This window comes from Mustelus asterias, unplaced genomic scaffold (genome assembly GCF_964213995.1).
Source record: "Mustelus asterias unplaced genomic scaffold, sMusAst1.hap1.1 HAP1_SCAFFOLD_3692, whole genome shotgun sequence".
Taxonomy (NCBI): domain Eukaryota; kingdom Metazoa; phylum Chordata; class Chondrichthyes; order Carcharhiniformes; family Triakidae; genus Mustelus; species Mustelus asterias.
This window is the reverse complement of record NW_027593637.1, coordinates 1-12500: the sequence shown is the minus strand read 5'-3', so window position 1 is coordinate 12500 and position 12500 is coordinate 1. Positions and strand designations below refer to the sequence as shown.

Sequence of the window (12500 nt, the reverse complement as noted above, 5' to 3'; positions counted from 1 at the left end):
CCTCAGAGTACCCGAACAGGCGCTGGAGTGTGACGACTAGGGGATTTTCACAGTAACTTCATCGCAGTGTTAATGTAAGCCGACTTGTGACACTAATAAAATGTACAAAAAGTGACTAAAAAGCTTGGTCGAAGAGGTAGTTGATATGAAGTGCTTTAAACTAGAATCATAGAATCCTACAGTGCAGAAGGAGGCCATTCAGCCCATCGAGTCTGCACCAACCAAATCCCACCCATTAACCCATGAATCTACCCTAGCAAGTCCCCCTGACACTAAGGGGCAATTTAGCACGGTCAATGCACCCAACCAGCAAGCCTTTCGGACAGCGGGAGGAAACCCATGCAGACACGGGGAGAACATGCAGACTCCACACAGACAGTGACCCAAGGCTGGAATCGAACCCGGGTCCCTGGTGCTGTGAGGCAGCAGTGCTAACCACTGTGTTCCTGTGCCGTGAAAAGAGTTGCGAGAGATCTGGGGAGGGAATTCGAGAGCTTGAGGCTCAGGCAGCTGAACTTACAGGGACAATTCGGGAGTAGCGCAAGAGGGTGGGGTTAGAGGGCGGGGTTAGAGGGCGGGGTTAGAGGGCGGAGTTAGAGGGCGGAATTAGAGGGCGGAGTTAGAGGGTGGAGTTAGAGGGCGGAGTCAGAGGGTGGAGTTAGAGGGCGGAGTTAGAGGGCGGAGTCAGAGGGCGGAGTCAGAGGGCGGAGTTAGGGTGTGGAGTTAGAGGGCGGAGTTAGAGGGCAGAGTTAGAGGGCGGAGTTAGAGGGCGGAGTTAGAGGGTGGGGTTAGGGGGCAGAGTTAGAGGGCGGAGTTAGAGGGCGGAGTTAGAGGGTGGGGTTAGGGGGTGGGGTTAGGGGGCAGAGTTAGAGGGTGGAGTTAGAGGGCAGAGTTAGAGGGCGGAGTTAGAGGGTGGGGTTAGGGGGTGGGGTTAGGGGGCAGAGTTAGAGGGTGGAGTTAGAGGGCAGAGTTAGAGGGCAGAGTTAGAGGGCGGAGTTAGAGGGCAGAGTTAGAGGGCGGAGTTAGAGGGCGGAGTTAGAGGGTGGAATTAGAGGGCGGAGTTAGAGGGCGGAGTTAGAGGACGGAGTTAGAGGGCGGAGTTAGGGTGTGGAGTTAGAGGGCGGAGTTAGAGGGCAGAGTTAGAGGGCGGAGTTAGAGGGCGGAGTTAGAGGGTGGAATTAGAGGGCGGAGTTAGAGGGCGGAGTTAGAGGGCGGAGTTAGAGGGCGGAGTTAGGGTGTGGAGTTAGAGGGTGGAGTTAGGGGGTGGAGTTAGAGGGCGGAGTTAGAGGGCGGGGTTAGAGGGTGGAGTTAGAGGGTGGAATTAGAGGGTGGAGTTAGAGGCTGGAGTCAGAGGGCGGAGTCAGAGGGTGGAGTTAGAGGGTGGAGTTAGAGGATGGAGTCAGAGGGCGGAGTTAGAGGTCGGCGTTAGAGGGCGGAGTTAGAGGCCGGAGTTAGAGGGCGGAGTTAGAGGGCGGAATTAGGGGGCGGGGTTAGAGGGCGGAGTTAGGGTGTGGAGTTAGAGGGTGGAGTTAGGGGGTGGAGTTAGAGGGCAGAGTTAGAGGGCGGGGTTAGAGGGTGGAGTTAGAGGGTGGAATTAGAGGGTGGAGTTAGAGGATGGAGTCAGAGGATGGAGTCAGAAGGCGGAGTCAGAGGGTGGAGTTAGAGGGTGGAGTTAGAGGGTGGAGTTAGAGGATGGAGTCAGAGGGCGGAGTTAGAGGTCGGAGTTAGAGGGCGGAGTTAGAGGCCGGAGTTAGAGGGCGGAGTTAGAGGGCGGAATTAGGGGGCGGGGTTAGAGGGTGGAGTTAGAGGGCGGAGTTAGAGGGCGGAGTTAGAAGGCGAAGTTAGAGGGTGGAGTTAGAGGGCGGAATTAGGGGGCGGGATTAGAGGGCGGAGGTAGAGGGCGGGGTTAGAGGCCGGAGTCAGAGGGTGGAATTAGAGGGCGGAATTAGGGGGCGGGGTTAGAGGGCGGAGGTAGAGGGCGGCGTTAGAGGCCGGAGTTAGAGGGCGGAGTTAGAGGCCGGAGTTAGAGGGCGGAGTTAGAGGGCGGAGTTAGAGGGCGGAGTTAGAGGGCAGAGTTAGAGGGCGGAGTTAGAGGGCGGAGTTAGAGGGTGGAGTCAGAGGGTGGAATTAGAGGGCGGGGTTAGAGGGCGGGGTTAGAGGGCGGAGTTAGAGGGCGGAGTTAGAGGGCGGAGTTAGAGGGCAGAGTTAGAGGCCGGAGTTAGAGGGCGGAGTTAGAGGGCGGAGTTAGAGGGCGGAGTCAGAGGGCGGGGTTAGAGGGTGGAGTTAGAGGGCGGAGTTAGAGGGTGGAATTAGGGGGCGGGGTTAGAGGGCGGGGTTAGAGGATGGAGTTAGAGGGCGGGGTTAGAGGACGGGGTTAGAGGGTGGAGTTAGAGGGCGGAGTTAGGGGGCAGGGTTAGAGGGCGGGGTTAGAGGGTGGAGTTAAAGGGCGGGGTTAGAGGGCGGAGTTAGAGGGCGAAGTTAGAGGCCGGAGTCAGAGGGCGGGGTTAGAGGGCGGAGTTAGAGGGCGGGGTTAGAGGCCGGAGTTAGAGGCTGGAGTTAGAGGGCGGAGTTAGAGGGCGGAGTTAGAGGGCGGAGTTAGAGGGTGGAGTTAGAGGATGGAGTTAGAGGGCGGAGTTAGAGGGCGGAGTTAGAGGATGGAGTTAGAGGGTGGAGTTAGAGGGTGGAGTTAGAGGATGAGGGCGGGGTTAGAGGGTGGAGTTAGAGGGCTGGGTTAGAGGGCGGGGTTAGAGGGTGGAGTTAGAGGGCGGGGTTAGAGGGCGGGGTTGGAGGGTGGAGTTAGAGGACGGGGTTAGAGGGTGGAGTTAGAGGATGGAGGTAGAGGGCGGAGTTAGAGGGCGGAGTTAGAGGGTGGAGTTAGAGGGCGGAGTTAGAGGGCGGAGTTAGAGGGCGGAGTTAGAGGGTGGAGTTAGAGGGCGGAGTTAGAGGGCGGGGTTAGAGGGCGGGATTAGAGGGTGGAGGTAGAGGGCGGAGTTAGAGGGCGGACTTAGAGGGTGGAGGTAGAGGGCGGAGTTAGAGGGCGGAGTTAGAGGGTGGAGGTAGAGGGCGGAGTTAGAGGGTGGAGGTAGAGGGCGGAGTTAGAGGGTGGAGTTAGAGGGCGGGGTTAGAGGGTGGAGTTAGAGGATGGAGTTAGAGGGCGGGGTTAGAGGGTGGAGTTAGAGGATGGAGTTAGAGGGTGGAGTTAGAGGGCGGAGTTAGAGGATGGAGTTAGAGGGTGGAGTTAGAGGATGGAGGTAGAGGGCGGAGTTAGAGGGCGGAGTTAGAGGGTGGAGTTAGAGGATGGAGGTAGAGGGCGGAGTTAGAGGGCGGAGTTAGAGGGTGGAGTTAGAGGGCGGAGTTAGAGGGCGGGGTTAGAGGGTGGAGTTAGAGGATGGAGTTAGAGGGCGGGGTTAGAGGGTGGAGTTAGAGGGTGGAGTTAGAGGATGGAGTTAGAGGGCGGAGTTAGAGGGTGGGGTTAGAGGGTGGAGTTAGAGGCTGGAGTTAGTGGGTGGAGTTAGAGGGCGGGGTTAGAGGGTGGAGTTAGAGGATGGAGTTAGAGGGCGGGGTTAGAGGGTGGAGTTAGAGGATGGAGTTAGAGGGTGGAGTTAGAGGGTGGAGGTAGAGGGCGGGGTTAGAGGGTGGAGTTAGAGGGCGGAGTTAGAGGGCGGGGTTAGATGGTGGAGTTAGAGGGCGGGGTTAGAGGGTGGGGTTAGAGGGCGGGGTTAGAGGGTGGAGTTAGAGGGCGGGGTTAGAGGGCGGGGTTAGAGGGTGGAGTTAGAGGGCGGGGTTAGAGGGCGGGGTTAGAGGGTGGAGTTAGAGGGCGGGGTTAGAGGGTGGAGTTAGAGGATGGAGTTAGAGGGCGGGGTTAGAGGGCGGGGTTAGAGGGCGGAGTTAGAGGGCGGGGTTAGAGGGCGGGGTTAGAGGGCGGAATTAGGGTGCGGGGTTAGAGGGTGGAGTTAGAGGATGGAGTTAGAGGGCGGAGTTAGAGGGTGGAGTTAGAGGGCGGAATTAGGGGGCGGGGTTAGAGGGTGGAGTTAGAGGATGGAGTTAGAGGGCGGAGTTAGAGGGTGGAGTTAGAGGGCGGAATTAGGGGGCGGGGTTAGAGGGTGGAGTTAGAGGGCGGAGTTAGAGGGCGGAGTTAGAGGGTGGAGTTAGAGGGCGGGGTTAGAGGGCGGAGTTAGAGGCTGGAGTTAGAGGGCGGGGTTAGAGGGTGGAGTTAGAGGGCGCAGGGCTCTTGGGGGTGGCGGGGCTGGAGGAGGTGACAGAGACGGGGAAGAGTGAGGCCACGGAGGGACCTGAAAACAGGGATGAGAATTTTAAAATGGGACTTGCTGCCTGAATGGGAAGCAGTGCACGCGGCAGCGAAACAAAGATAGAGGGAGACAGGAAACACAGTTTATGTATTTGTATAAACAGCGCTCAGATTCAGCGAGGTTTTTAATCGTTTTACTCACAAGGTCCTGTTTATTTCAGCGTTGGCAATCGCGCTGATGAAGGGAACAATCTTCCCATAGTGTAGGAAGAGTCTGACCAGGGGGATGGAGGCTTCCTGCTTCTCTCGACACACCTCACCCAACACATGAGCGGCCGAAGCAGAGACTGGCTGCGGAGAGTAAAGAGGGAGGGGGTGGTTACAGAGAAAAACAGCATCAAAATCCACTCAATCTTAACATCCTCACTGGAGCAAGACTGGAGAAATGGGAAAGCACCACGGGAAGGAATTACTGAGTGAAGGAGGATATTCGGCCCAGCATAGCTGTGCTAGCTCATCAGCAGGAGCTGTTGACTGTAATTATCGATCCCAATCCTTCCAGGTTGAAATGTGATGCTTGTCCTTGCTGCTTTCACTGTAAGTAGTCTCTCAACACCAGGTTAAAGTCCAACAGGTTTATTTGGCAGCACCAGCTTTCGGAGTCTCGCTCCTTCATCAGGTGAGTGGGAGTTGTGTTCACAAACAGGGCATATATAGACACAGACCCAATTTACAAGATAATGTTTGGAATGTGAGTCTTTACAGGTAATCAAGTCTTAAAGGTACAGACAATGTGAGTGGAGAGAGGGTTAAGCACAGGTTAAAGAGATGTGTATTGTCTCCAGACAGGACAGTTAGTGAGATTTTGCAAGCCCAGGCAAGTCGTGGGGGTTACAGATAGTGTGACATGAACCCAAGATCCCGGTTGAGGCTGTCCTCATGTGTGCGGAACTTGGCTATCAGTCTCTGCTCAGCGCTTCTGCATTGTCGTGTGTCGTGAAGGCCGCCTTGGAGAACGCTTACCCGAAGATCAGAGGCTGAATGCCCATGACCGCTGAAGCGTTCCCCAACAGGAAGAGAACACTCCTGCCTGGTGATTGTCGAGCGGTGTTCATTCATTTGTTATCGCAGCGTCTGCATGGTTTCCCCAATGTACCATGCCTCGGGACATCCTTTCCTGCAGCGTATCAGGTAGACAACGTTGGCCGAGTTGCAAGTGTATGTACCGTGTACCTGGTGGATGGTGTTCTCACGTGAGATGATGGCATCCGTGTCTTGCAGAGGGCTTGCAAAATCTCACTAACTGTCCTGGCTGGAGACAATACACATCTCTTTAACCTGTGCTTAACCCTCTCTCCACTCACATTGTCTGTATCTTTAAGACTTGATTACCTGTTAAGGCTCGCATTCCAACCATTATCTTGTAACTGAGTTTGTGTCTGTATATGTCTTGTTTGTGAAACAAATCCTGCACTCACCTGATGAAGGAGCAGCGCACTGAAAGCTTGTGCTACCAAATAAACCTGTTGGACTTTAACCTGGTGTTATGAGACTTCTTACTGTGTTTACCCCAGTCCAACGCCGGCATCTACACATCTTGCTTTCACTGTAATTACTGTTTCCAGGTGATGTATTAACAAGAGACCAACAGGAGAGGGCAGCGATGAGCTGCACAGCTGCACAGTAACATCAGACAACAGGGGCAAGGCAGAATCCATAAAATACCCAGAGCGCAGAAGGCCATTTGGCCCATCGAATCTGCACCGACTCTCCAACAGAACATCTTACCTAGGCCCTAACCCCATAACCCCACATATTTACCCTGCTAATTCCCCTAACCTACACATCTTGGGACACTAAGGGGCAATTTAGCCTGGCCAATCCACCGAACCTGTCACTTCACTGTCAGGAAACAGCCCCAGAAGGTGCAGCCAGGAACAGGAGGAGAATTTCTCATCATGGAACTGATCCTATTCTAAATTCACAACACAGCACAGAAACAGGCCATTTGGCCCAACTGCTCCATGCTGGTGTTTATGCTCCATCGAGTCCGTGCTGTGCAGAAAGAGGCCATTCAGCCCGTCGAGACCCAGGGACTTGAACGGATCTACCCTGACTTTGAAGAAGAAACAATTCTTTCCTCGCTTTTCAGTCTTTTTTTTTGCTGGAATATTCAATACGAACAACTCGAGAGTCTTACCTTTAACGGGGGCGGGGTGGGGGGGAGGGAGGGGGGGGGGTGGTGCGGTGGGGGAGGGGTGGTGGGATCCTCTACATTTTGAGGGGGGGAGAGATTTCCTGCTTTCCGGAATCTCCATGTTTCTCTCATTGTCAGTAATTCTGCACTGATCATTGACACTTGCCCCACACATACCTGATCTTTCTTTCTCAGTCTCATTTTGCTTTGCACTGTCATGCCTTCCATCATTTAATCTCTCCTTCCTACCAGCCTATCACAGACACGGCACGGTGACAGTGGTTAGCACTGCTGCCTCACAGCGTCAGGGACCCGGGTTCCATTCCCGGCTTGGGTCACTGTCTGTGCGGAGTCTGCACGTTCTCCCCGTGTCTGCGTGGGTTTCCTCCGGGTGCTCCGGTTTCCTCCCACAGTCTGAAAGATGTGCTGGTTAGGTGCATTGGCCATGCTAAATTCTCCCTCAGTGTACCCGAACAGGCGTTGGAGTGTGGCGACTGGGGGATTTTCACAGTAACTTCATTGCAGTGTTAATGTAAGCCTACTTGTGACACTAATAAAATAACATCCCCTCTTGTTTTTTCACCTCCTTTTCCCGTCTTTTCCGGCCTCTGTACTTCGTTCAAAAACTTTCAAATCTCTCGTTTCTTTCAGTTTTGTTGAAAAGTCACAGACTGAAACATTAACCGGGATTCTCCGATTTCACCTGCCTCACCAGCACTGCCGGTCGGACAGAGAATCCCAGCCACGGGCGAGGTCGGAGAATTCCTGCCATTAACTCTGTTTCTCTCTCCACAGACGCTGCCCGACCTGCCGAGTATTTCCAGCATTTATAATATTATCTGTTCCTTTCTCATCTATTTTGTCATTCCATTCGGACAATTAAAAATATTATCTGCAGATTTAATAATTAATCTCCTAGATTAGAATAATGGTTTGGTTCATGCTTCCTTGTTTCGGTGCCTTTATCTCCTAATTTGGGATTAGGATTAGGATTAGGGGTTAGGGTTAGGGATTAGGATTAGGATTAGGATTAGGATTAGGATTAGGGTTAAGGTTAGGGTTAGGGTCAGGGATTAGGATTAGGGTTAGGTTTGCGGGTTAGATGTTGGGGTTAGGGTTAGGGATTAGGGTTAGGGTTAGGTTTAGGGGTTAGAGGTTGGGGTTAGGGTTAGGGATTAGGGTTAGGGTTAGGGTTAGAGTTACGGCAGTAAATTAGACTTTGGGGTAAGACTGGGGTTAGGGTTCGGGATAGGGGTTACAGATTAGGGTTAGGGTTAGGTTTAGGGGTTAGAGGTTGGGGTTAGGGTTAGGGTTAGAGTTACGGCAGTAAATTAGACTTTGGGGTAAGATTGGGGTTAGGGTTCGGGATAGGGGTTACAGATTAGGGTTCGGGTTAGGGTTCGGGTTAGGGTTAGGGGTTAGGGTGAGGGGGTTAGGGTAGTAAGTTAGACTTTGGGGTAAGATCAGGGTTAGCAAACACAATCATACCTCAACATCTGCTGATTTTAGTAAAAGGTCTCTCAATGGGTCGTAATACTGGGATGGGAAAACATGGTCTTCTGTGTAAACGACATTCAGTCGCAAGGAACCCAAGTCTACCGGTTTAATGGGCTTGCCGTTATCTCTGGGCTGCAGGAAATACCTGGGACACAACAACAAGAAATTACAAATCACAGATATTGCAACAGAAATACCAAATAAATATTCCTAACCCTCTGCACGCTTGTGTAATGCATTAAATAAACGTGGTTTTCTGTAAAATAAACTGAGCGTGTCCCATGTTCCACACCTTGGACGTCACACACAGATAGTCAGTAAAATCCTGGTGTGAAATGTTGCAAAATCACATCCAATAAACTTCATGATATGATTCGTGATCCACTTCTTATCCAATCAGCTTCAATTTAGCTTCCAAAAAAAAAACTGGAAGTAAATAAATGTGATTGGGCAACGGGAATTTTCTGCACTGTAGGAGTCCATGACTATGATTGTCGGAAAAACCCATCTGTTCACTAATGTCCTTTAGGGAAGGAAATCTGCTGTCCTTACCCGGCCTGGCCTACATGTGACTCCAGACCCACAGCAATGTGGTTGACTCTGCTGAACAGCCCTCTGGGTAATAATGAACGGGAAATAAATATGGACTGGGAGAGAATAAAAAACGAGCGAATGGCACAGATCATTCTGCGGTGTCAGCTGATCATTTTTAAATTTATTGGGTGGGATTCTCCCAAAAACATTCTAAGTGTCGAATTCGTGTAAAAACTGGAGTAAATCCCACTGGTTTTTTTCAGCAGGATTTTCAAACTGAATCTCCCACACGCAGTGCACTGCAGAGTGCGCGAGCGTGAATCAGGATAAAAACCAGTGGACGGGGTGTGTTCCCGCTGGAGAGGCCGGCAGCAGAGCGCTGAGCGTGCCACTGCGCACGCACTCATCTGTCATCACTGAGATCAGCGCATGCGCAGTGGCCCCGCGCTGCCGGCTGCCCGATCACTGGCCAGCACACCAACCCTGGATCGTTGCCCCACCGATACCCCCCCCCGGTGCGGTCGCTGGCCCCACAGCGCAGCGGGCTGGGAGAATCGCCCCCATTAATTCATGGTGAAAGGGTTAATAGTCTCACACAAGTTTAAACATCATTCAGGCTGGAAAACAAAGGTCTTCTTATAAGAGTCTTCACAGACAAACACCTCGGACATTAGTCTGGCAAAGCGCATAAATCAGACATCTGTAACTGGGAGATGGGAGTGATCCTCAGGATCACTCAGAAACAAGCAGTACTCTGAACCTTTCACACTGATTGGATATTATAATGAAGCAAGTGTAAGGTGATTGTGATTGGTTTATGTTAATTACTTGTAATCGATTTTGAAAACTTTAATTGCCTCTGTATTTTGGAATATGCCACTCTGGCTAGCTACAGGGATAAAGACACACTGGCTAGCTACAGGGATAAAGACACACTGGCTAGCTACAGGGATGTGAACAGTAGCTTCCCAGCGTCCTTGCTGTAGCTTGTATTCAAACAGCTGTTTAAGAGAACTCTGTTACTTGTTTGGTTACTCGAAGGGTGAAGCTGCGATCAATTAAAAGGCTGACATCGAAGCCGCAACAATGGGATGCGGGCAAGGCCAACATTTATTACCCACTCCTAATTGCCCCTTAAACTGGGTGGCTCACTCAGCCATTTCAGAGGGCATTTAAGAGTCAAACACATTGTTGTGAGTCTGGAGTCTCTGCCTCTTTCTAAACCTTTGCAACTGTAACTCGAGTAAGGTGGTCAGCGGTGCTCAATTCAACCACATGACCACAAAGAGAGGAACCATGATGCTGCCCTCCACGACAGCACACTTGTCCTGTGCACTTTGCCAGGAGGTTTCTAGAAGCATTTCTGGAGGGAAAGTCCAGTCTGGCTTTCCTCCGTCTAACGCAGGCAAGTGAGGGGCAGTTGCCGGTCTCGAGGCACCTGCAAGTTCATCATGTTAACTGCTGTTGGGTCTGCACCAGGTGTGATTAAAGAAGGAATGGTTAAATTCAGTGAGCACTCGATTACCATGCTTGATGAGAAGAAGACTGCTTTAGAACGTTCAAAGGGAGGCGTAATTCTCCGAGAAATTCATCACCAAACTTGAGATTACTGGCGTTCCAAAGGTCAATCCTAGAGGAATAACATTCAGTATCTCAGGAGATATAAAGCACATCACAAGGTATGGAAAAGAGTGTAAACACTGCTGTTTATTATAGGATGTTAGCAAACTTAAATATACCTTCATATACCTAAATCTCACAGAGTGCAGTGGTTATATTACCAATCTTAGAACAAGAAATAAAAATCTGCTCATTGTAAAAATAACCATGAAGGTGTCAGATTGTTATAAGAAACAGCAACAGTTCAACAAATGTGAATTCCTCAAGTTTGAGTCTGTTCCGAGAGATTGATGATGGTGATTGGTCAATAACTCCATTACTGATGTCTCAGTGGGCTGCCGCAATGGGAGAAGATGAGCTCGATGAACGCTGCTTTCTTAAACGTCCAAAAATTCCCACGTTTCTATCAAAGCATAGAACATAGAACATAGAACAGCGCAGTACAGGCCCTTCGGCCCTCGATGTTGCGCCGACCAGTGGTACCAATCTAAAGCCCCTCTGATCTACACTATTCCAATATCATCCATATGTTTATCCAATAACCATTTGAATGCTCTTAATGTTGACGAATCCACTACTGCTGCAGGCAGGGCATTCCACGCCCTTACCACTCTCTGAGTAAAGAACCTACCTCTAACATCTGTCCTATATCTCTCACCCCTCAATGTAAAGCTATGTCCCCTCATGCTAGCCATCACCATCCAAGGAAAAAGGCTCTCACTATCCACCCTATCTAATCCTCTGATCATCTTGTATGCCTCTATTAAGTCACCTCTTAACCTTCTTCTCTCTAACGAAAACAACCTCAAGCCCCTCAGCCTTTCCTCATACAATTTTCCCACCATACCAGGCAACATCCTGGTAAATCTCCTCTGCACCCTTTCCAACACTTCCACATCTTTCCTATAATACGGCGACCAGAACTGTACGCAATACTCCAAATGCGGCCGCACCAGAGTTTTGTACAGTTGCAGCATGACCTCCTGGCTCCGAAACTCAATCCCTCTACCAATAAAAGCTAACACACCGTACGCCTTCTTAACAACCCTATCAACCTGGGTGCCAACTTTCAGGGATCTATGCACATGGATACCCAGATCCCTCTGTTCATCCACACTACCAAGTATCTTTCCATTAGCCCAGTACTCTGTATTCCTGTTACTCCTTCCAAAGTGAATCACCTCACACTTTTCCGCATTAAACTCCATTTGCCACCTCTCAGCCCAGCTCTACAGCTTATCTATGTCCCTCTGTAACCTGCCACTTCCCTCCGCACTGTCTACAACTCCACCGACTTTAGTGTCATCCGCAAATTTACTAATCCATCCTTCCACGCCCTCATCCAGGTCATTAATAAAAATGACAAACAGCAGTGGCCCCAAAACAGATCCTTGCGGTACACCACTAATAACTGAACTCCAGGATGAATATTTCCCATCAACCACCACCCTCTGTTTTCTTACAGCTAGCCAATTCCTGATCCAAACCACTAAATCACCCTCAATCCCATGTGTCCATATTTTCTGCAAAAGCTTACCATGGGGAACCTTATCAAACGCTTTACTGAAATCCATATACACCACATCAACCGCTTTACCCTCATCCACCTCTTTGGTCACCTTCTCAAAGAACTCAATAAGGTTTGTGAGGCACGACCTACCCTTCACAAAACCGTGCTGACTATCCCTAATCAAATTATTCCTTTCCAGGTGATTATAAATCCTATCTCTTATAATCCTTTCCAATACTTTGCCCACAACAGAAGTAAGGCTCACCGGTCTATAATTACCAGGGTTGTCCCTGCTCCCCTTCTTGAACAAGGGGACAACATTTGCTATCCTCCAGTCTTCTGGCACTGTTCCTGTAGACAATGACGACACAAAGATCAAAGCCAAAGGCTCTGCAATCTCCTCTCTAGCCTCCCAGAGAATCCTAGGATAAATCCCATCCGGCCCAGGGGACTTATCTATTTTTCCCCTTTCCAGAATTGCTAACACCTCCTCCTTATGAACATCAATCCCATCCAGTCCAACAGCCTGCATCTCAGTACTCCCCTCGACAACACTGTCCCTCTCCAGTGTGAATACCGATGAAAAATATTCATTTAGTGCCTCTCCTATCTCTTCGGACTCCATGCGCAACTTCTGACTACTGTCCTTGACTGGCCCTAATCTTACCCAAGTCATTCTTTTATTCCTGACATACCTATAGAAAGCTTTAGGGTTTTCCTTGATCCTACCTGCCAAAGACTTCTCATGTCCCCTCCTGGCTCTTCTTAACTCTTTCCTTAGGTCCTTCCTGGCTGACTTGTAATTCTCAAGCGCCCTAACTGAGCCTTCAGGTCTCACCTTAACATAAGTCTCCTTCTTCCTCTTCACAAGAGATTCAACCTCCTTAGTAAAC

The 12500-nt window shown here is 50.6% G+C and overlaps 1 protein-coding gene across 1 annotated transcript in view; it reads right to left on the bottom strand.

The window, feature by feature from the left end:
- Window positions 1-10107, bottom strand: part of LOC144490727 (ras GTPase-activating protein 3-like) — a gene marked incomplete at its 5' end in the record, with an annotated part of 22408 nt that extends 12301 nt beyond the window's left edge. The window contains 3 exons of the mRNA XM_078208438.1: window positions 4452-4600; window positions 7935-8088; window positions 10003-10107. Of these exons, the coding sequence (XP_078064564.1) occupies window positions 4452-4600; window positions 7935-8088; window positions 10003-10107 (408 nt within the window). The remainder of the gene's footprint in view (window positions 1-4451; window positions 4601-7934; window positions 8089-10002) is intronic.
- Between the last annotated feature and the right edge of the window lie 2393 nt (window positions 10108-12500).